Here is a 24,687-nt window from a genome sequence, read left to right as displayed (position 1 = left end):
AGAAAAGGGAAAGGGGGGGGGGAAACAGGACAAAGTGAAGTCAGATTATGAATTAATCCTTATAAAACTAACCATCAAACAGGCTTTTGATAAAAAAAGCAGTAACATCTTTATATTGTATATTTCTCTGAAAATTCATGGTAATCAATTTTCACATTTTGTGGTCTAACTTTAAATTAAAAAAAGTATAAAATAAAAGCAAGATGTTTTCCTCACCAACACCTATGTGGAGAATCACATTTGAGAAGATTAAGTAAAATGTTACGCTGACTAATATAAAAGTTTTGGTATTAAATTCTTTTGTTTTAATTCCACATTAGCAAAGATGGCCAGCCTAAAATCTTTTGCGATTAGAAACCGAAACAACAACAACAAAACATTCATCAGCTTAAGATTTCTCAAAGGTTTCTTCTCTAACAGAGCATGCGTATCTTATGAAGGGCAACTACAGCAAAAGAGTTAAAATACAAAATACAGAGATTACTTTTCTTAATTAATCTTCACTGTTCCTGTTGCTTTGATATAAAATATAAACAACTGCTAGGTCCTAGCTACTGAAATTATGGTCCCTGGACCAGAAGCACTGCTATCTATCTGAGAACCTGTGAGAAAAGCAGCATCTCTCAGGTCCCACTCCACACCTATCAAGTCAAAATTTGCATTTCAGCAAGTTGATGCCTGTGCATATTAGAATTTGAGAAATCATCAGGGCGCCTGGGTGGCGCAGTCGGTTAAGCGTCCGACTTCAGCCAGGTCACTATCTCGCGTTCCGTGAGTTCGAGCCCCGCGTCGGGCTCTGGGCTGATGGCTCAGAGCCTGGAGCCTGTTTCCGATTCTGTGTCTCCCTCTCTCTCTGCCCCTCCCCCGTTCATGCTCTGTCTCTCTCTGTCCCAAAAATAAATAAACGTTGAAAAAAAAAATTTAAAAAAAAATTAAAAAAAAAAAAAAGAATTTGAGAAATCACATTTTTATTTATTTTTAACATATTAAAAAAATGTTTGAGAGAGGGAGAAAGCACGTGCGCACAAGTGGGTCAGACGGACAAAGAGAGACAGAGGGAGAGAGAAAATCTTAAGCAGGCTCTGTGCTATCAGCGCAGAGCTCCTAGCGGGGCTTGATTCCTCAAACCATGAGATCATGACTGGAGCTGAAATCAAGAGTTGGATGTTCAACCAATTGAGCCACCCAGGTGCTCCGAGAAGCATCATTTTAGACAACAACGTATCAGTTAGTTTGTATGTAAAAGGCAAATTTATAGTATGGCAAATTTAATACCAGGTGCTTATGCCCCTCTTAAGCAAAGTCCCCTTAGATATGACACTAAAAGCCTAAGTAACAAAAGGAAAATAATAAAACTGGACCTCATCACAGTTAAAAAACTTTTGTTCTAACAAGTGATACCATCAAGGCAATGAAAAGACAACACACAGAACTGGTGAATATATTTGCAAATTATATACTTAATAAGGGATTTGTCTTTGGAACAAATGGAGAATTCTTTTTCTTTTCTTTTTTTTTTTGAATTTTTAAGTCTATTTATTTTTGAGGGAGACAGAGACAGCGTGAGCAGGGGAGGGGCAGAGAGAGAGGAAGAGCGAGAGAAAATCCCAAGCAGGCTCTGCACTGTCAGCGCAGAGCCTGATGCGGAGCTCGGACTCATAAAACTGTGAGATCATGACCTAAGCTGAAACTGAGAGTCGGAAGCTTAACCAACTGAGCCACCCAGGCACCCCCAATTTTTTTTAAGTTTATTTATTTATTTTGAGAAAGAGAGAATGAGCTGGGGAGAGAGGATCCCAAGCAGGCTCTGCACCATCAGTGCAGAGCCCGATGAACAATTCAAACTCATGAACTATGAGATCATGACCTGAGCCGAAATCAAGAGTTGGATGCTTAACCAATTGAACCACCCAGGTGCCCCAAAAACAGATGGAAAATTCTTACAATTCAATAATAAAAAGATAAAAACCCAATTAAAAAACAAGCAAAGGATTTCAACAGACGTTTCTCCAAGGAAGCTACGTGAATGGACAACAAGCATACGAAATGTGAATCAAAACCACAAGGAGATTCTACTGTTTAACACCTTACTATGGTTATAATAAAAAACAACAGATAATAACAAGTGCCAGCACGAAAGCGGAGAACTTAGAAACCTCATACATTCTGGTAGCAATGTAAAATGGTGCACTTCGGAAAACAGTCCGGCAATTCCTCAGAGCATTTAACACAGAATTACCATATGACTCAGCAATTACATTTCCAGGTATACACCCCAAATCTTTTCATTTGAAAACATGTTCACAAAAACCTGTGTAAAGTTATTCATGGAAGTATTATTCAGAATAGCCAGGAAGTGGAAACAACTCAAATGTTCATCTAAAAAGTGGATAAATCAAATGAGATATATCCATACAGTGGAATATTATTTGGCAATAGAAGGGACATATGTGATAGCTGGATTCACCTAACAGGTTGTGAAAGAAGCCAGTCATAAAAGACCCCCAGTATATCATTTCACATCCATGAGATGTGAAGAATAGGCAAATCTATACAGACAGAAAGAGCAGTGGCTTGGGAAGAGTTGGTAATAGAAATTCAGGTGGTTGGGGAATGGGCAGTGACTGCTAATGGGTTCTGGGATTTCTTTTTATTTAAAAAAAATTTTTTTTTTCAACATTTATTTATTTTTTGGGACAGAGAGAGACAGAGCATGAACGGGGGAGGGGCAGAGAGAGAGGGAGACACAGAATCGGAAACAGGCTCCAGGCTCCGAGCCATCAGCCCAGAGCCCGACGCGGGGCTCAAACTCACGGACCGCGAGATCGTGACCTGGCTGAAATCGGACGCTTAACCGACTGCGCCACCCAGGCGCCCCTGGGATTTCTTTTTAGAGTAACAAAAATGTTTTAAAGTATATTAAAAATTTGGTAGTGATGGTTACACCACTCAGTACATATACTAAAGACCACTTTAAATGAGTGAAATGTATGATACGTGAATTTTATCTCAATAAAACTGTAAAGAAAAATGCTCCTGAAGAAATAACCCCCTTTTGATGCAATGTAACATTTTAAAATGGGCTCAATACTGTTTCCGATTCTGTGTCTCCCTCTCTCTCTGCCCCTCCCCCGTTCATGCTCTGTCTCTCTCTGTCCCAAAAATAAATAAACGTTGAAAAAAAAAATTTTTTAAATGGGCTCAATAGTCTCTGGAAATAAATTAATATAAAGCAAACAAAAACTAAAAAACATATACACACTACTATATGGGAGTTTTCAGTTTATCTTAAGATACCAAGAAGCAAGTGCTCTGTCATATTTTTTTTACGAACAGTATGAAGAAATGCCACTTAGCAAAACTACTAAGAATAAAATAAAATTGTTTAATAAAATGACACCTGAGTAGGCCGACAGTTCTGGATTATTTCCTGCCATTTTCCATGTATCCTGGCAACCAGGTCTTTTACCTTAAAACATCAAAAAGGGGAAAAGGGATCAGATCAAAACATTCTTAACTAAAATCAATTTAATGTTTTATACAAATTATCTGATAGTTATGACAGGCCCACACCCAACAATTCAACTTAATTTTGTCAAGAAAGAGAAAATAAACTACTCATCTTCTGGCTTTCAAATCATAGTGATTAATAATAAGACTTTTCTTGATCACCATAATCTAAATTACTGAATGCTTAAGACTCTATTCTCCCATTAGTTACCAAAGATCATCCAGAGAAAAACATATTCCCTGCCTTCAAGACACTTATATTTTCAACATGCTGGCTTTTGAACACCCACATAGAGAAGCTGAAGTGTGGGCTTTGTTATAGGCCCGAAGACTTTGGCTGTTCCCTGCCTTTCCAACTTCTATTTGAAAGACTTGAGGCCACAAAAATGGTTGTCATTTGCTCCTTTCCACATATTGGAACATCGAAGATTCACTGTTACGTCTCTCTAGGTATCTGCAAAGTACTATGAATCTTATTATTATTTTTTAACATTTTTTTCACGTTTATTCATTTTTGAGAGAGAAAGACAGAGGACGAGTGGGGGAGGGGAAGAGAGAGAGAGAGGGAAACACAGAATACGAAGCAGGTTCCAGGCTCCAAGCTGTCATCAAGAGCCCAATGCGGGGCTTGACCCACGTCGAGGTAACAGACTGAGCCACCCAGGCACCCCTATTATTATTTTTTAAATGTTTATTCATTTTTGAGAGACAGAAAGAGACAGAGAGAGCGCACGCGAGTGCGTTCGAGCATGCCCCAGTGGGGGAGGGGCAGTGAGGATCTGAAGCAGGTTCTGTGTTGATAGTAGACAGCCTGATGTGAGGCTCGAACTGACAAATCATGAGATCATGACCTGAGCCGAGCTGAAGTCGGATACTTAACCAACTGAGCCACCCAGGCGTCGCTATGAATCCTCTTTAAGTACCAAGTATATTCCTGCATTTGAAGGTTTAGTAAGACTGTCTGATAGTCAAACTTTTCAACCACTCTAGAGATACTCAATAAGCTCTTAAACATAACTGCTTGAGAAAAATGTTTTCAACAAGTCAGGAATTTTATAGCTGCTTTAAGGTCTGTTTCCCCCCACTTCCCCTTTAGAGTTCGGCAGATTCAGTTTCTCCAAAACAATCACCTTTTCTACTACGGGCTGTGAAGAGGCAACTTCTCAGCAGAACCATCCTCTGAAGCAATTTCCATACATCTCTGTGCTCTCTCCACTCTTAAGTAAGAGAAGCCCTGGCACCAGTCTATCCTGACCCTTGGCTTTAAGAAACAGAAAACTTGGGTGGTCCTCTTTCCTCTTTTGGCATATCTGTCAGCAACAGCCACTACCACCAAGTTTTACGGGCCAGTAACTCGAGTCAATGTTCAAAAGCATGTGCTTCTCTGAAACTACGGTTTCCACTCTAAGGCAAAGAGCTATCCCCTACATATTTCTGAAAATCTGCAATCTGATACAACTTCATTAGCTGCTCATCTTTGTATTTAACTTAAATCTACTAAAATAAATACACATACCGAATCCAAACAGGCATTGTTGAAATGGTTAAACTTTACAGCTAATTAATGTAAGATATAAAGTTACAAAGCTGAAACTTCACATTTAATGATTTATCTAAACACAGTGGCAAAAAAACCCCCACAGCTTTACATTACAAATGCTAAAAGGTGATTTGGAATAAAAAAAAATCCTTAGAAGAAAAAGCTTTAAAAAAAAGGATTACTTATTTTTGTTTTGGAAAAAACCGTCAAATCATTTTATTAATACTAAAGTTGCTTTCCTAACTCCATTATCATATTCTGCTTTTCTAGTGTCTTTGAATATACTAAATTTTTAAGAAAAAAGTTTATTACCAAGCTTACTGAACCTTTTCCATCCTAGAGCTCAGACTGGGTGATGTAGAACTGAGAAATCTGAAGAATCCTTTTTAATATATCCTCTAATGGAGCATTCAAAGAATAACAGCTAACCTATTTCTTCTCTATGAACAAAAGTTTTCAACCATCACAAAACTTTATAACCACTTTTAAAACTTATATATTTATTTAAACAATGCTTTTAACCCTTGAACCTCACTTAAGCATAAAAGTCTTAATTTGTACAATAGGACAAAAGCTAATAAATTTCATTAGAACTGAAGAATTTTCTCCTTAGCTGTCAGGAGCTTTAGAATAGAGAGTATAGTAAAATGAAAAATGTATTTGTTTCCAGATTTTTTTTCCTTTTATTTTTTGAAGTAATCTCTACACTTGGGACACCTGCATAGCTCAGTCGGTTAAGCATCTGACTCTTGATTTTGGCTCAGGTCATGATATTGCCATTCATGAGTTTGAGCCCCTTGTTGGGTTTTGCTTGGGATCCTCTTTTCCCTTCTCCCTGCCCCTCCCCTGCTTTCTCTCTCTCAAAAACAAACTTAAAAAAAAAAAAAAAGTAACCTTAACACTCATTGTGGGGCTCAAACTCATGACCCCAAGATTAAGAGTTGCACTGCTCTATGGACTGAGCCAGCCAGGCGCCCTTCCTTTCATTTTTAATCTAGTTAGAAGTACTTAGTAGAAGCTTCTACTGACTTCTGTTATTAAAAGAGAAAGTCATATTTCCCATCTTATGTGTACTTTTTTTTTTTAAAGAGAGGCTTATATGTTTCTTTTCCTTAAATATTAACATAATCAAGGTTCAACAACAAAACCTAACAATTCTTTGAAAAACACACTTACCTTAGTTCTATAAAACAGTCTTGCATCTTCCCTAATGTCACACTTAACATGCTTTTCCAAAGCCCCACAGAGATGCACGAAGTGTTTCTGTGCAAAACAAGCATGAGGAATGAAAACAAGTCTGAAGCATTGTAAATTAACAAAGAGATTAGGCCGTTAGAACAAAAACCATTTAAAAATCTGTCATTAACTAGTTAGTGACTTTTGATGTTAACCATCCAACTTAATAGCAGTCGTATCAGTGAAAATAGTAACTGCCACAACAGTAAGACTGTCAAGGTTTACTCCAAGTTGACATAAAAATATACACAAAAATGAAAGTTGTTTTGCTGTATACTAAGCTACACTAATGAAAAATTAATGCTAGAGCTCAGACTATGAAGTAATAATGCTCAGAAATTTAGAGTCCTTTTTTTCTAACACATTCTGTAACTGAATATTCAAATAACAGCTAACTTACTTTTTCTCTATGAACAATACAAGCTTTAAAAGTACTTTTTTGAAAAATTAAGTGTCTTAAGTTTTAGAAGTGTATAGGCCAAAAGAGTCATTGTCATATATACACTAAAGTTGAATATACTAAGGTGAGAATGTAAATGGACACTTTTGGAAGGGAAATATAATAACCACTATCTTATAATAATTAAAATTTGAAAAATTTACAACCTTTGATCTAGCAATTCTAATTCTAGTAATTTATCCTATAGAAATGCTTATATAGGTTGGTAGAGATCTACAAATAAGCATGTTCATGTTAGTACTGGTATAATCACAAAGAGTATAATGTTCATCAAAAAGCTTTTGAAGTACTACCGTTATCAGACAGAAGTGCTAATATCTTAAGGCAAAAAAAAGTAAGTTGCAAATATGAACAGTATGACTCCATTTTTTGTTAAGTATATGCACAAATTATGGAGAAATTTATAGGAGGGCACTGGATTATAGGAGTCTTTCACTTTTTACCTTACATAGTTTTAAAACAGTTGAATTTTTTTTTTTCAACGTTTTTATTTATTTTTGGGACAGAGAGAGACAGAGCATGAACGGGGGAGGGGCAGAGAGAGAGGGAGACACAGAATCGGAAACAGGCTCCAGGCTCCGAGCCACCAGCCCAGAGCCCGACGCGGGGCTCGAACTCACGGACCGCGAGATCGTGACCTGGCTGAAGTCTGACGCTTAACCGACTGCGCCACCCAGGCGCCCCTAAACAGTTGAATTTTTTAACAATAATCACTGCTTCTAATCAGAAAAAAATAATTAAAAAAAATGTGAAGACCATGTAAGAACAATATAGATACATGACAATAGATTCCAACCAGGAGAGCAAACATAATTCTATGTATAATGTTTATAAAAATACATGAACCAATCATTGCACAAAGAAGGAAACCATGAACAAAATGAAAAGGCAATCTACTGACTCGAAGAAGATATTTGCAAAGGATATATCTGATAAGGGGTTAGTATTCAAAATATAAAAACACTGAGAAATAATCCAATTAAAAATGTGCTGAATACCTAAAAAGGCATTTTTCCAAAGACGACATACAGCAAATAGGTACATGAAAAAATGCTGAGTATCATTAATTATCAAAGAAACGCAAATCAAAACCACAATGTGATATCACTTTACACCTGTCAAGAATGGCTAGAATCAAGACAAGAAAAAACAAGTGTTGGTGAGGATGTGGGGAAAAGGAACCCTCACATTGGCAAGAATGTGAAGTGGTGTGGCCACTGTGGAAAACAGTATGGAGGTTCCTCAAAAAATTAAATAGAAATACCGTATGATTTAGTTATTCCATTACTGAGTGTTTACCAAAGAAAACAAAAACACTAATTTGTTGTCGGTTTGTTTTTGTTTGTTTGTTTTGAGAGAGAGAGAGAGAGAGTGGGTGCACAAGCAGGAGAAGGGGAGGGGGGGGGGAGAGGGAGAGAGAGAGAGAGAGAGAGAGAGAGAGAGAGAGAGAATCCTAAGTAGGCTCCATGCCCAGCACGAAATCATGACCTGAGCTGAAATCAAGAGTTCGACACTTAATGACTAAGCCACTCAGGCACCCCCAAAAACACTAATGTGAGAAAAAAAATGAACTCCTACGTTTATTGCAGCATCATTTACAACAGCCAAGAATGGAAGCAACCCAAGTGTCCAGCGACAGATGAATAAAGAAAATGTGATATATACACACAATGGAATAGTACTCAGCCATAAAAAAGAATGAGATGTTGCCATCTGAGACAAATGGATGGACCTAGAGGGTATTATGCTAAGTGAAATAAATCATACAGAGAAAGACAAATGCTGTGTGACTTCACTTATACATGAAACCTGAAAAACATAACAAATGGATAAAAAAAGCAGAAACAGACCTATAAATACAGTGAACAAACTGATGGTTGCCAGAGGTAGGAGGGGTGAGAAGATGGGCAAAATGGTTGAAGGGGAGGGGGAGATACAGGTTTCAAGTTACGGAATGAATAAGTCACGGGGATAAAAGGCACAGCATAGGGAATATACTTAACGGTACCGTAATGGCGCTATATGGTGACAGATGGTAGCTACACCTGTGGTGAGCACAGCATAATACATAAATCTGTCGAATCACTGCGTCATACACCTGAAACTAATGCAACATTGTGTGTCTACTTAAAAAAAAACAAAAAACATGGGGCGCCTGGGTGGCGCAGTCGGTTAAGCGTCCGACTTCAGCCAGGTCACGATCTCGCGGTCCGGGAGTTCGAGCCCCGCATCAGGCTCTGGGCTGATGGCTCGGAGCCTGGAGCTGTTTCCAATTCTGTGTCTCCCTCTCTCTCTGCCCCTCCCCCGTTCATGCTCTGTCTCTCCCTGTCCCAAAAATAAATAAACGTTGAAAAAAAAAAAAACAAAAAACAAAAAACAAAACAAACAAACAACAAAAACCAAGAAAACCCCACATCAACCAGTCTCGTGTCCTTTTCACAATGCCTGGAAGGGGGACCTGCATAGCTCAGTTGGTTAAATATCTGACTTTTGCAGTTTGAGCCCCACCTTGGGCTCTCTGCTGTCAGCCTGGAGCCCACTTCAGAGTCTCTCCTAATCTCTGCACTTCCCCCACTCGCATGCGCTCTCTCTCCCTCTCCCAAAAAGAAAAAAATAAACATTAAAAAAAGTAAATAAATATAAAACAGGTTGGAATACCTAGAGTATTCTCTAGGAGTACCTAGAGAAACATGAGGACTTAAACAAGAACTTTCTCCAGAAGTACGGATTATGGTAGTTTTGGAAGAACAGAATAATTCAAAATGAAAAGTTTAACGTGGGGGGATAATTAAGAAATGTGTATCTAAAGTAGCCTGACTTACTATCAGTTTAATTCTGAAGGCAAATATTATTTCTAAAGAAAAAGAAAGTGTAGTGGGAAAAGAGACTGGAAGAAACCAGCTTAGAGCTGGCCCATTTGGTGAGCTTGATTATCTTATTAATGTATTACATTGTTGTCAAGTTATGATGGTTAAATTACACTCCAATAAACAGAACTAGCACGTACTGAAAAAAATTCTTGTCAATGATATGGTTGCAAAGCTACTATTACTTCCCTCTTTTCAGCGTACACTGGGATTTCTATAGCAAACTCAAAGTTAACTTTTACCAAGTTTTCTCCTATGTAAAGAACATTCATTCATTCCATCAATAGTGACACTTATGGAAAACAAAATAGCACTAAAAACTACCTACCCGTTGTCCAGAAGAGAAAGAATGAGAACAACTAACTTCACCAACTAAATGAAGAAGAATGTAGGTCAGATAATATGCCTGTTAGAGAAATAAACAAACACCCATGAATTTGCTAGCATAGATGTCAGCCCAGTTTACAAGTTAGGAGAGTTGCCCAGGAAGGATTAAGAATTTGCTAAAGTTAACTGAGCTGGTATGTAGGGAAATGCCAACCATTTAGCCTAAGCTTCCTGACTCCTAAGTCAAGTGCGTTCCTTTTACCATCTCCTAACTGCCCTAGTAAAGGACTACAAAAAATACTCCCAGTATTAAATTACCAAAAACCATCCTATAACTTCAATTCTCAACTCTCAAGGATAGTGGAATTTCATGACAGCAAGAAGTAAAAAAATATCATTTACTTTATAACTGTGTTTGCTAGAATGTATCTGAGTCTCTAAATCAGTCTGTAGTTAAAAAGTTGGCATCAGTCATGCTCGTATGTATTTTTTTGAAATGACCTAGCCCTGGATACCTGCTTTTCAAGCTCCAAATGAAGGCTATCATCAATAGTGCCATTTGGTTGTTCAGCCCTTTTCTTCAGGACCATTTTCTTCAACAAATCCGACGGTTTCATTTGCACAAGGTAGCGATGTAGGACTGATATCTATTAACAGAAAGAAGAGAAACTGAACAATATGAAGCAATGCAACTGCTCTTTCCCAGTCTACTTTTTTGTCAGTGATCCTCTATTCATTTGGACTTCTCTAATTTTGCCCCTTTAGCTTTCTTTATAGTCCAGTGATAACGATTCTCCTTTACTTAAAAGTCCTCAATTGCTTAAAAGGGATTTTAAATTAAAAGGTTCAATACTTGTAATGGAGGATAAAAGCTGGAGGAGGAGACTAAATGGCACTACAACGGAGGCAAAAGGGAATGCTTTCTCTGTGAAATTATTTGAAAGTCAGCAAAGCTGAATCTCGCTGTGATGAGAAGTCACTGAATTCTGAAAAGAATTCTCTTTTGATGGAAGTAGGTATCACTGAAAGGACTGAGAGCTATTTGCCTGGTGGCTCAGAAATGGTCCCCATATATCTGGAATCAAATCGACCAGAACTCTACTATCCCTTTCAATCTCTGTGTCCCTCTGCATCCTGTGCATACTTCTATCATTGTTCTCACTACAATGAACCACAACGGCTGGTTTATTTTGTTTCAACGTAGATTATGTTTTCCAGGGCAGAGTCTCTATCTAACTCATTTTTTCATCCTGAGGACCTGTAGAGAATAGAATATCTTATACTGAATTGCAGTTCACACAAGAACACATCTAGATCAGATTATACATTGAGTTTTAAAATTCCAACTATGTGTAGGCCCTGTAGCCTCCTTAGTGCTATTAATGTTTGTAAAAAGCTTTCAGGGCCTCTCAGTGGAGCTTCCAGTGGACACGTTTAAACCCACTCACATATATATGATATATTCAGTACTGAACAAGTACTAGAGGACAACCATGTTTAAGCTCTACAACTTAAAGACTAGTATTAAAACAGGTACAAGATGCAATTAATGTACAGTGGTTCTGCAACTTCTTATCCTGTGACAAAACTGCTAATCTTGATAAGGTGAACTAAATAGTCCTATTTATATAGCACATTATGACTTTCCCAGGAGTGTCCACACATTAATTCATCTAATTGTCCACAACCATTCTATATGGTGTTGGGTATGGTATCATCTCCATGTAATGGATCTCATTAGGAAGTACCATTCTAAAGATTACATAAAGAGTGTTATGCCTGAGACTTGAGATCTAACCGCTAGAACTTTTGACCTAAGAAATATCAATTTTCCCCACACCTACCCCACTATCTTTCCCATTTGTAAAAAGAAAGCAGAAATATTATTTATACCTGAAGATTACTGGCATTAGGGATATCTTCATGTTTCTCACCCAAAAGCTTTGAAATAATCACTAGGCTGAGGCACTGTCTCAGTTGCCTGGAATTAGAATTCAAAAATATTTAAAATGCATTTTAATCAACACTGCTTGAGAAGCAATGAGCCAAAAGTTGTTCCTCTAATTGGAAACATAGCTAATGTTTCAAGAGAAGGCAGTACAAGAATGTATAAACTTCAATAGAACAGTAAAATTTTCACGTAAAATATTTGTATGTAAAGTTAGAACTGTGTGAAACTCAGGCAAATCATTAAGAGCCTTTACCTTTGACCATGCTGATTTACTGAGAGAAAACCTATTTTATTGCCCGAATTTATTTTTACTAAAGCAAAAAAAAGAAAAAAAAGAAAAAAGCCAGTTCATTCATTTTCGTATGTGCCATCTGTATCTGTATTGTTACAAGCTAAAATTTAAAAAAGAATATTATGGACTGCCTGTCTGGCTCCATTGGTAGAGCATGTGACTCTTAATCTCAGGGTGGTGAGTTCAAGCCCCACACTGGGCGTGAAGCCTACTTAAAAAAAAAAAATTCAAGAATATCATAAAATATTTTATTTTATGATAAATAAAATACATAAAATACATAATACATAAAATATTTGAAGTATTAGAGTCAGGCTGTCAATGCCCTTTCCCACAGTTGAATGTGAAATAAAAGACTGATCTAACATTCAAAGGAATGATGAAAGGGAATAAAGAACCCAAAAGCATTTCATTAATATAAACATACATTTTTCTTCACGCTTAATTCTCAATTTTCAATACCTTCCACGAGATGTCCAGTTAGGGACCAGCTGTACCAACCACAGAAGGTTGTGGGGATGACTAGACAGTTCATTTATGGCCAGGCAGAGTTCAGGCACCTGAAAACAAAGAATAAGCAAGATTTTTCAAACAGGTCAGTGGAACCAACTTCTAACAGACCATCCACATCCTTTACTGCCTTAATGGAAGCATTATGACAAAAAGAGCACTCATTTTCAGAAACAGCATGGAGTCTAGAACCTGATAAAACACACACAGTACACAGATTTAGTTTTATTTTAAACTCTAGGACTGAACAGATACATTTAGCAGAATTTCACTTGGCTTTCAGGTTTTGTGCTATACCTCTACCTGTATCTAAACAGTCCTCTGGAAGAATTACAAATCTAAATCTAAACTGATCTAAATACAAATACCATCTTCTAAAGGTGTATAATGAGAGTTGCAGAAGATCACACGTTTCTGACCTGTGTGCCTTCTTGCATTTTAGGGATCCTCAACTATTTCACAGTATTTAAAGTCTAACAAAATTGCTTCAAAATAATCTCTGAGTGGGGGAGTAAAGTATGGGATGAGGGTAACAGATGAGACAAGGTTGATTATATCTTGTTACTTGTTCAAACTGCGTGATAGGTACTTAGGGGTTTATCATACTCATCTCTCTACTTTTGCACGTTTGAAATTTTCCACCAAAAAAGATTGAAAAATCTAATTTTTAAAAACCTATCAAAAATTATACATGTTTACCCTCAATGTGGCTACAGATGTGCAACTAAAATTTTTATTATATGTGTGACTTTGCTTCATCATTTCATGTAGGGCTCTCCTTGAAGGTCACTTCAGAAAGGCCTTCCCTGACTGCCCTACCTGAAATAGCAGAGCCTCCCAGCCCTGCTATTCTCTATACCCATGTCCTGCTTTATTTTAATTTGTAGCCTTTATTACAACTTGACATGATATTATAATCTACATTTACTTTATTACCTAACCCTCTCACAAGCATAAAACTGCCATGAAGGCAAGGGCTTTAGGTTTTTCACAGATGTACCTACATTACTGCTGAACCACAGTAAATCCCCAATAAATACTTTTTTTTGAATGTACGGCTGCAGTTTTAGAGAAGATTCAATTATCATAAATTTAAATACAGTTCCAGCAAAGAAGACCCCTTCCTCAGTTTATTTTTCATCTGCCAAAGATCTTAATTGAGTTTAGAAACTATTAATTCTGTATGCACTATGAAAGTCAAATTGTGATGCAGACAAAAAAACCAACGCTAAAACCAATAGAAAGGCTTTAAGTACAGTTACCTTTGTGTTCCAATCTCTAATGTTTTTCATCAGATTTATCAGGAGGCTCTGAAAGTCCACTAGAGGAATCTGTTTCAGCTGTTTTTCCAAACTCATTTTAAACAACATTAAAATAAGCAACATTATCTCACGATCCTGGTAACCTTCTGGATGTATAGATGTACACAAGCCTAGAAACTGTGACAGAAGTGTAGAGACAAAACAACTTAAGGAGATACATTTTACTTGAAGAGTTTAAATTTGAAAACTTTCTGACAAAAAATACAAAAGAGAAGTTACAGAAAACAAAACCTCCAGATGTCTAGAAAAAAGAAGGCAAAAAGAAACATGCATGTTAATAGTTAAATTAGGACATAAGTATTTTCTTCTCTAATTTTCATTTTTCAGATTTTTTTTAAATGGCTCAGTATCACTGCTTTGATTCAGCCACTAAAAAGATTTAACACTGTTATTCGTTTTTTGTTTTTTGTTTTCAGAGGGAGAGACAGAGAGAGAGAGCGCAAGTGAGCAGGAGCAAGGAGAGCCAGTGGGCATACATGCACATGTGCATGTCTGAGTGGGGAAAGGGGCAGAGGGAGGTGGAAAGGGGACAGGAGGGGGGGAGAGGGGGACAGGGGGAGAGAGGGAGAGAGGGAGAGAGCGTGCAAGCGAGGGCTAGCGAGGGAGCATCCTAAGCAGGCTCCATGCTCAGTGAGGAATCTGCCTTGGGACTCAGTCCCAGGACCCTGGTATCAGGACCTGAGCCGAAATCAAAAGTCATGCACTCAACTGACTGAGCCTCCCAGGTGACCCTATTATTAATTCTTTTTTTTTTTTTCAACGTTTATTTATTTTTGGGACAGAGAGAGACAGAACATGAACGGGGGAGGGGCAGAGAGAGGGAGACACAGAATCGGAAACAGGCTCCAGGCTCCGAGCCATCAGCCCAGAGCCTGACGCGGGGCTCGAACTCACGGACCGCAAGATCGTGACCTGGCTGAAGTCGGACGCTTAACTGATTGCGCCACCCAGGCACCCCGACCCTATTATTAATTCTTAATCACTAAGTCATATGGTAAGTAGCAACTTTTATTTTCATACATCCTAACTCTAAAAAAATTGTTTCTAAAAAATACTGGTTTCTAAAAGCTTCTTGGTAAAGGTATTCCTAGAAATACATCAATTCTGTAACTTTGAGCTAAAGTTCCCTTTCACTCCTAATACTAAAACAAAAATAAAAACAGCAAAAACAATGTTTACTACAAAGATTACTGCTAAGAAATTCCAGAGATTGGAAATCACCTGGTAAAACACTAGTGATTTTGTTTTAAAACAACTAACCACAAAACTAAATGGTTCCAGTTTTGTGCTAAAGACATTAAAAAGAGTTTTTCCCTACCTTAACCACATTTAAAATGTTGGTTTCAGGAAGAGTTGAAAAAATTGGCTTACAAGATGAATCTTCACTTCCTTTCCCTCCCAATGTCATCTGTGTTTCAGAACTATTGAAAAGTGAATAAAACAATGTGAAATTGGGCACAAAATAATTATTTTAAGAAATACTGAACAAAAACTAAGTTTTGTTTAGGCATAACTTATAAACAATAAAAGGAACATATCCATTTTAAGTTGTGATCCATGTATATAGTAGCATAACCACCAACAGAATCAAGAAGTAGAACATTTTTCCATTACCCACAAAAGTCCCTTCATGCCAGATCCAAGTAACTTTACTGTCTCCCATTTCAGTAAACACCAGTCTAATTTCCGTCTTTATGCATTAGTTTTTCCTTGAAAAGCTACTTTTTATAAGGCAGTATCCTCACTGCTCTTGGTGTCAGAGAACTATGTAGAAGGTAGCTCTGGCTACGAAGAACTCATAATACTTAAAGACCTCATGAATAGAGAGCAAATATAAAGAAACAATTTTAAGCACCCCAATTCCGGTTGAGGTAATCGGTGAAGGTTCATGGAGGAGACACATGAATTTGGCTTTCAAAAGTTATTTTACTTTTTAAGAAAAAATTTTTATATGTTTACTTATTTTGGGGGGGGGGGGAGGGGAAGAGAGAAAGTCAGACACAGAATCCGAAGCAGGCTGTAGGTAGGCTCTGAGCTGTCAGCACAGCTCACGCGGTGTCCGAATACATGAACCATGAGATCGTGACCTGAGCTGAAGTCAGATGCTTAACTAACTGAGCTACCCAGGCGACCCCCTTGTTTACTTTTTTGAATAAATATCTTCATATGGTTAAAAAACCTCAAAAGGTATGAAGGTATGGTACGCTGTGCAGAACCACCCTTTCAGTCTAGACCTTCTGCCACCCATTTCCCTCCCCACAATCACTACCAGTTTTAACCCTTCCTTCCATGGACATTTTATGTATACACAAATAAATATGAATATATGGCCCCCTTTAATATAGATGGTAGCATATACTATATACTCTGTTGTGCACTTTCACCTAATATATCTTACAGATACTTCCATAACTATAAGTGAAAAGCTTTCTTATCTCTTAAAGTCTCTGCTTGGTAGTCCTGTGTGCCTTTCTTAGCTAGTTAACCTCAGGAAAATTACTTAACCTCTCTGTGCCTGACTTGCCTGTAAAATGGGAGTGAAAATACTATCTAATAGCTGTAGTGACTATGAAATGAAGTACTATATGTTATGCCCTGAGAACTGCACCTGGCACACAGTAAGCAATATATAACTACTAGTACTTGTGTTGATTATAAACGTATCATGATTTATTTAATCTGTCTCCACACTGTCTTGCTCTTTCCAACAGTGCTTCAATAAGTGAGACAGGTAATATTTTGGTGAGCCGACACTGATGATGGAGGTGAGAGACCAGCATGAGGAAAAGCCAATGCCACAATGACTAATATGAAGGAAGAGCGAACAAATCAATTTGGTTAGAACAAAAGGGAGAGCAAAATAAAAAATAGGTCAGAATCAAACTGTAGTCTTAAATACAAGATGTAAAGGTTTCAGAATAGGGGAGATAGAAGTTTAAGGCTATACTTTCATAAAAGGAATCCTCCAACATTGAAAAGAATATCTTGGGGGTAGAAAGCCCCTGGGGAAAAGGAGATTTTTATTTATTTATTTTTATTTTTTTATTACCAGAGTAGGCATGAAAAGAGGATCTGAATCAGACTGACCCTGGGAACAAAAAAAGAAGGAACAGCTGTGAGATGAGCAGAGGAAGAACACAGGGATGTGAGAGCTGATGGAATGTAGAAAAGAAAGAGTTATGACTCGTATTTTAAGTCTGTACATCTAACAGAATAACGGTCAAGAAAAGAACTGTTCAGGGAGCCTGGATGGCTCAGTCGGTTAAGCATCTGACTCTTGATATTGGCTCAGGTCACCATCTCGCAGTTCGTGAGTTTGAGCCCTGCACTGGGGCACTGTCAGCACAGAGCCTTCTTGGGCTTCTCCCTCCCACCCCCATCAAAATAAATTAATTAAAAAATAATAATGTGGCAATACATAGTATTACATAAAAAAAATTAAAAAGAAAAAAAAGAAAGAAAATAACTGTTCTACTATCTATCTTTTAGTATCTTAGTCTCCCTATCTGAATATTTAAGCACCTTCAAACATTTCATGCCTACCAGCAAAAATGGTTAGGTTGCATGTGAGTCTTAGTGGGAAGAGCTGCAGTCGTATCTCAACAGGATTCAGTCTTGTACTTGTGTTGCCTACACAGGCATTTCATCACATTTCGCTCATTCCTTCACCAGCTCCCTCCTGCTTTCCTGTCCTCATCAATGCCTATCACTATACAGCAACAGTGACTACAGCCACCACCTCCCTGCTGGAGTCACCAAACCTCACTGAGGTCAACTTTTCAACTGATAAGTAACCAATAAATAAACTACTTTACTAAGTATCATTTGCATGTGTTATGTCTTAATGCATTCATATCTTTATTTCACTATTTCCACTATAGTACCTGCTTGCAACAGTGAAGAAAAATTCAAATCTGTTGCATACAACATACAAAATTACCACACATGATTGAATTCATTAAATGTTAATTAATAAAATAATTGGTATTTTAACTTTTTAAATATAGGTAGTTTGACTATCTTAGTAATATCTGGGGGAAATGGTTGGGTTTTTTAGATAGGCTGGGAAAGCATTATTTTCCCTATTTAAACTGATGGAGGGGCACCTAGGTGGCTCAGTTGGTTAAGCATCTGACTTCGGCTCAGGTCACGATCTCACGGTTTGTGAGTTCGAGTCCTGCATCGGGCTCTGTGCTAACAGCTCAGAGCCTGAAGCCTGCTTCGGATTCTGTGTCTCCCTTTCTGTCTGCCCCTCCCCTGCTCATTCACTGTCTCTGTCTGTCTCTCAAAAATAAATAAATGTCAAAAAAAAAATTTAAAAAAAATTAAGTGCTGGAATATAGTCTTATCTGAAAATGTGCTATCCAATATATTTTCAGATACAGATTGCATCGGAGCAATAAAGGAACATGTATGGAGTAGAAAGGGAACTGGAGAGATAAGAGTTTGGCTTTAGATATACCAAGTAACGAGAATTTACCTTTCTCTTAGAAGTTAAGATGAGTATATTATCATGCTTAAGAACCATTTTTATTCCTGTGATCACTTTATTCCTTTGTCCATTTTTCTACATCTATTTCCTGTTTTTCTTAATTTGAAACTAAACCTTTGTCTGTAACCAGAGTTGTTTCATTCATACATATACGAACATGGAAAATTCATCTGAATATGTATCTCTTTCCCACTCCTTTTTGAAGTTTTTCTTTTGACTTTGTGTATAGTGATCACTGTCATGGTAACCTGTTTTTAATGTGGTCAAATAAGTTAATTTTCCTTTTTATGCCTTTTGAGTGTTAGTTCATACATAAAACCATCTTTTCTAGGGTTATAAAAATCTTGTTTCTTCTATTACTTTTATGGTTTCATTGCATACATTTAAATCTTTGCTCTATTAGTTTGAGGTATGGATGCAAAAATTTTTTCTAGATGGCTACTCATTTTTCCAAATACTGGATAATACCAGATACTCAATAAGCCTACTCTTTCCTCATTTGTGGAAATACCACCTTTAGCATTTACATAGTATCTATATGTACTTGGTTCTATTTTGGACTTATTTCATTCCACTGACAGCTTTGAACCTTGTACTTGTCCCATACTTATATATGCTAAGGCCAATCCTGCCTCCTAACTCTTCTTTCTCAAAGATTTTCAGCATATTATTTTTTTCCATATGACTTTAGAATCACTTGTATAGTCTCAACTCTCCCCCTCCCTACAATTCTTATTCGAATTTCATTAAGTTTATGGCTCAACTTTAGGTGCTCTCACATATTTATATTACAATGCTTTGAGTTTTCCTATCTGAAAGCATGGTATGCTCTTTCATTTATTTAGGTCTTTTATTTTGTCTCTTAGTAATGTTTTTACACACACACACACTCTCTTCTATTTAAGTTTATTCCTAGGTACTTCATATATTTTTCTTATTATTGTAAATGAAGTCTGGTTTATCTTTTTTTTTATTTTTTATTTTTTTTATTTTTTATTTTTTCAACATTTATTTATTTTGGGGACAGAGAGAGACAGAGCATGAACGGGGGAGGGGCAGAGAGAGAGGGAGACACAGAACTGGAAACAGGCTCCAGGCTCTGAGCCATCAGCCCAGAGCCCGACGCGGGGCTCGAACTCACGGACCGCGAGATCGTGACCTGGCTGAAGTCGGACGCTTAACCGACTGCGCCACCCAGGCGCCCCTGGTTTATCTTTTTTTAAAAGATTTTATTAAAACATTTTTAAATGTAATCTCTACCCTCAATGTGGGGCTCAAACTCACGACCCTGAGATCAAAATCACATGCTCTACTGACTAAGCCAGCCAGTTTATCTTTTAAACTAGGTACAGTTCATCTATCTGAAGGTTACTAATTTCTCTTTATTAACTTTGCACCCTGGCATCCATAACAATTTCTCTCTTTTTTAAAGTAGGCTCCATGCCTAATGTGGGGTTTGAACTCACAACCCTGAGATCAAGAGTCACATGCTCCACTGACTGGGTCAGCCAGGAGCCCCATACCAATTTCTCTCTTTTTTTTTTAATTTGTTATGGCTTTTTAGCTGAGTGTTAGGCTTCTTTGCATACATTAACATACTTCTGCAAATAATGAAACCTTCAACTCATTTGCAGTTTTTGTATCTCTTATTTTTTCTCTTACCTAGTTGCTTTACTCAGTACCTCCAACAGAATAATGTCAAATAACAATGGGCAGTGTTATTTAAAAAAAAAAAAATTAAAGATTTTAAATGTTTCTATTTCTTCCTTGTTAAACATGATGTTGCCCCCCCCCCCCGCCCTTTTTTTAAGTAGGTTCCAAGCCTAGCATGCAGCCCAGTGCAGGGCTTGAAATGACAACCCTGAGATCAAGACCTGACCTGAGATCAAGACTCAGGTGCTTAATCGATTGAGCCACCCAAGGTACCCCCATGATGATGACTTTTAGATTAAAAATGTGTCTAACTTAAGATCCATTTCAACTTTGAGAGATTTAAAAAAGTCAAGGATGGGTACTGAACCTATCAAATGAATATTAACTGTTATTGTATTACAAATTGTTTAAAAGAATGTTTTTGAAGTTAATTATGAAAAGAAAACTTACACTAGATTGTCTTCATTAAAGTCTGGTTGAAGATTCTCCAGAGGAAACAAAGACCTAAAATCAATTCCCATATTGAAAAACACAGCTGCTATATCAGATAATGATGGGATCCAGGGCCAAACTGGTGAATCACTGAAGGTATCTAGTTAATAGAAAAAAATATTTTATCCCAAATTCCAGGTTCACAGATGCACAGTCAGCATGTGAAACATGGATTATTACCATGATTTTACAGAAATGCCATCTGGTAATGATATGTAAGCAATATAGTTATTTAGAATGATCATATAGGAATTATAGGTGTTTAAGTAAATGTGAAGGAAATGACATTTATGAAAGGATCTGAGAGTGATGATGAATAAATGGGTGTAACTCAGGAGGAAGTAACACATTTTGAAAAATCTGAAAATAACAATGGTAAAATATCAACTACTGCTAATACAGAAAGATTTTATCATCTTCAGTGCCCATATAGTCCCAATCCTCAAAACAAATGAAACACATAAATCATAACGCTTATTGCATTATAAGGGATCTCAAAGGTGAGAAAGCAATTGTCACATTTCTGTAGCGGATATTTTCAGTCTCCTCAGTGCATAATCAGCACAATACTTGTTTGCCAATAAGCCAGTTAAAGTAAATGGCTAAATAAACAAACTTGCTATTTCCACTTACCCAGGACAGTAACCCATGAGTTGGTAGGTAAGTATTAGGTAAGGGTTGTCACCTCAAGATCTTATACCCTTTTTCTCAGTGCAACTAGAAAAATGCAGATACTCATTTTTGATTGGAGTTGCATTTCATTATTAAAGATTTTAGATCAAAAAAATTTTTTTATTCTATATTTCTGAATAATCTACATGTTTAGCGATATGAAAGACTGTGTACATAGCAACCAATAATTCACAATGCTAATCAGTAAATTTATATACTCACCATTTCTAATTGTTATTTCCATCAATGTGCTTAAAATCTGCACAGACACAATACAGTCTGTATGAACTGACATCATCTGCCAAAGTAGATAAAAGTATTAAGAAAGAAGAAAACGAGCATTTACTATTTGCCATGCATACATAAAAGTATTTTATGTGCATTTCCTTTAATGTGGTATTTTATGTGCATTTCATTTGAATACTTTACAATAGTTTTATGAAGTGGTCATACATCATTACATATAAGCAGACAGGCTCAGAGAAATTAAAATACTTTACCCAAAGTAATACATGAGGCGCTGGAATTTAAATCCAGGTCTGATTCGAAAATCAGAGCCCCTTCAATTCAAACATGCTGATTGTTTAATCATCAAGGAAAAGGCTGATTGATAGTTGATCTAATCAGATCATAAACTAGCAAAAGTATTTGAAAAGATACATGTAAATTAATATACCAATATACTTTTTAAAAGATGTTCAATATCATTAGTAATCAAAGAAATGCAAAGAGAAATGACAAGCTATCATTAGCGTGTCAAGAGAAGCTTGACTTTGAGATTGTTAAAGATCAAGAATATTGATAATACCCACTATTCACAGGGTACTAGGAAAGGGGTAGTATGCTTAGTGTAAGTATAATTTGGTAAAATTTAAAAAGGAATTTGGTAATATTTAAGCAAGGTTATTGTCTTTATACTTTGATCTAGTTAGCCTTTTTACATACAGAATTTATATGCAGAGGCATATAATTTAACTTTACAAGACCATTTTTTGGGAACAAAATCTCAAGTTTCAAAAATTTTTAAAGAATCATGTGACATATTGAAAGTGATTTTATCTTTTTTTTTTTTTTTTTTTTAAATTTTTTTTTTCCAACGTTTATTTATTTTTGGGACAGAGAGAGACAGAGCATGAACGGGGGAGGGGCAGAGAGAGAGGGAGACACAGAATCGGAAACAGGCTCCAGGCTCTGAGCCATCAGCCCAGAGCCTGACGCGGGGCTCGAACTCACGGACCGCGAGATCGTGACCTGGCTGAAGTCGGACGCCTAACCGACTGCGCCACCCAGGCGCCCCAGTGATTTTATCTTTTTAATGTTTATTTATTTTAAGAGAGAGAGAGAGCGAGTGTGAGAACATGCAAGAAGGGGAGGAGCAGAGGGAGAGAGGGAGAGAGAATCCCAAGCAGGCTCCATGCTGTCAGGGCAGAGCCTGATCGGAGACTCGAGCTCCCGAACCAGAGATGATGACCTGAGCCAAAATCAAGAGTTGGATGCTTAACCAACTGAACCACCCACGTACCCCTGAAAGTAATTTTAAAGTGGTTTTGTAGGGGAAAACATTCCTCTTTCCCTTTTGTTTTGTAGCCATAGATTATGATTACAGTAAATTTAAATCTAACACATAAGGGTGAATAACTCAAACTCTGGTTTCAATCAGGCATATCTGTGTTACTGTATGTTAGTATTTGTGTCATTTGTGTGTTTCTGCCATTTTCAAAATCAACCTGAGTCAAAAAGTCGGTTATCATGTTTGTGTTATGTTTTGCCACTAGTGGGCAGCACCCCTCAAAGGCATGTTTGGAAACAGGACGAGTTTTAGATAACAATCTTTTTCGGGGGGTAACGAATTCTAAGGTGGGCAACACAATACTAGGAGATAATTAAATGTGTAAAGAGGTGTATATAACAATCTAATGTCTATCAATTGAGACTGGGTTAAATAAATCAGCATAACACTACAACAGAATACTATAAAGCCCTTGAAAAGGATGACAACATACCTATACTGATGTGAAAATAATTTGTTATCTGCAATAAAAAAACCGTAAGGCGGAACACATTCTGTTGATACTATCATACAGCAATCTATGTACACACAGAGAACAATCTAGAAAACACTAAAATGTAGCAGTCCCTGGAAACTGGGGAGGCTAATGCCTTTTAAATAATAACAAGCCTTTAAAAAAAAATCTTAATTTTACTTGAACTTTTCAAAATTAAGTGTGAATCCCTTTGGAAAAGCTTTTAAAAAGTAGTAAAGTGTCTTTCTAGTTTTACACACTTAGGATAAAATCAGGAAAATGCGAACATTTTAATTACCCTTTAACAATTAAATTTACAAACTGTTAGTACCATAGATTTCATTCTTTTTTATGGCTGAATAATATTCCGTTGTGTGTGTATGTGTGTGCTGCATGTACATCTTCATCCACTCATCTATTGATGGACGCTTGGGCTGCTTCTGTAATTCAGCTATTATAAATAATGCCGCAATAAACGTAAGAATGTATATATCCTTTTGAGTTAGTGTTTTTGTATTCTTTGGGCAAAAAGATTAAAAAAAAATGCTAGAACCATAGCATTAAAATAAATTCTGACACACTTTCTAAAAAAGAAAAAATAGTTTTAAGTTGGTATGCTCCATCCATCATGAAAAATGGACTTGGAATTTAAAAAGAGAGATGAGACAGTGTTTTACATAGAAAAAGTAATTAATGATTGTTATAGTTTTCAAATAATAAATACGAAGAGTATAAAAACTGCTTACATGAAGATATGCTTTAACGTTATCATCAGGGTTTTAGAGGCTATAATGAGGAGGGCACCGGGGTGGCTCTGTCAGTTGAACATTGGACTCTTGATTTCAGCTCAGGTTGTGATCTCATGGGTCATGAATTCGAGCCCCACATTGGGATCTGCGCTGGTAGTGTGGAGCCTGCTTGTGATCCTCTCTCTGCCCCTCTCCCATTCATGCTCTCTCTCTCTCTCTTTCTCTCTCTCATAAACATTTAAAAAAAGGATATGAGGACCCACATCAACAAGATAAAAATAAACACAGATAAATGCAAAATTTTACTTGTAAGTTTAAGAAAAGATACATTACATAATTAGAGAATAACAAAGCTCTGGCATGACTGCAAATGAAATTTTTAACTATAGTATAAAATAGTATAAAATAAAATAAAAAATATATAAAAAATATATATTTATACATATTTACGTATATATAATATAAAATATACGTAAAGTATAAATATAGCATAAAACAAAAATATGTCAGTGGGTAGATGGGAAAGAGTCTCACTGGAGACTGCTGTTAAGACCTTATCTGGGAGCAAAGTGTCTGACTTCAGCTCAGGT

General features: G+C 36.9%; 1 protein-coding gene across 5 annotated transcripts in view; it reads right to left on the bottom strand.

The window, feature by feature from the left end:
• The window catches only part of SLF2 (SMC5/6 complex localization factor 2), a 57,589-nt gene that overhangs the window by 3,286 nt on the left and 29,616 nt on the right, over positions 1-24,687 (bottom strand). For all 5 annotated transcript variants that reach the window (XM_040486194.1, XM_040486192.1, XM_040486193.1 and 2 more), the window contains 10 exons: positions 21,547-21,622; positions 20,611-20,752; positions 15,334-15,436; positions 13,956-14,132; positions 12,646-12,743; positions 11,834-11,921; positions 10,456-10,587; positions 9,942-10,019; positions 6,227-6,313; positions 3,401-3,469 (listed from right to left, as the gene is read on the bottom strand). In XM_040486194.1, the coding sequence (XP_040342128.1) occupies positions 3,401-3,469; positions 6,227-6,313; positions 9,942-10,019; positions 10,456-10,587; positions 11,834-11,921; positions 12,646-12,743; positions 13,956-14,132; positions 15,334-15,436; positions 20,611-20,752; positions 21,547-21,622 (1,050 nt within the window). The remainder of the gene's footprint in view (positions 1-3,400; positions 3,470-6,226; positions 6,314-9,941; positions 10,020-10,455; positions 10,588-11,833; positions 11,922-12,645; positions 12,744-13,955; positions 14,133-15,333; positions 15,437-20,610; positions 20,753-21,546; positions 21,623-24,687) is intronic.

This window comes from Herpailurus yagouaroundi, unplaced genomic scaffold (genome assembly GCF_014898765.1).
Source record: "Herpailurus yagouaroundi ecotype Mexico unplaced genomic scaffold, PumYag 163, whole genome shotgun sequence".
In the NCBI taxonomy this organism is placed as follows: Eukaryota; Metazoa; Chordata; class Mammalia; order Carnivora; family Felidae; genus Herpailurus; species Herpailurus yagouaroundi.
The sequence above is the reverse complement of the archived record's forward strand: the minus strand, read 5'-3'. Positions and strand labels throughout refer to the sequence as shown.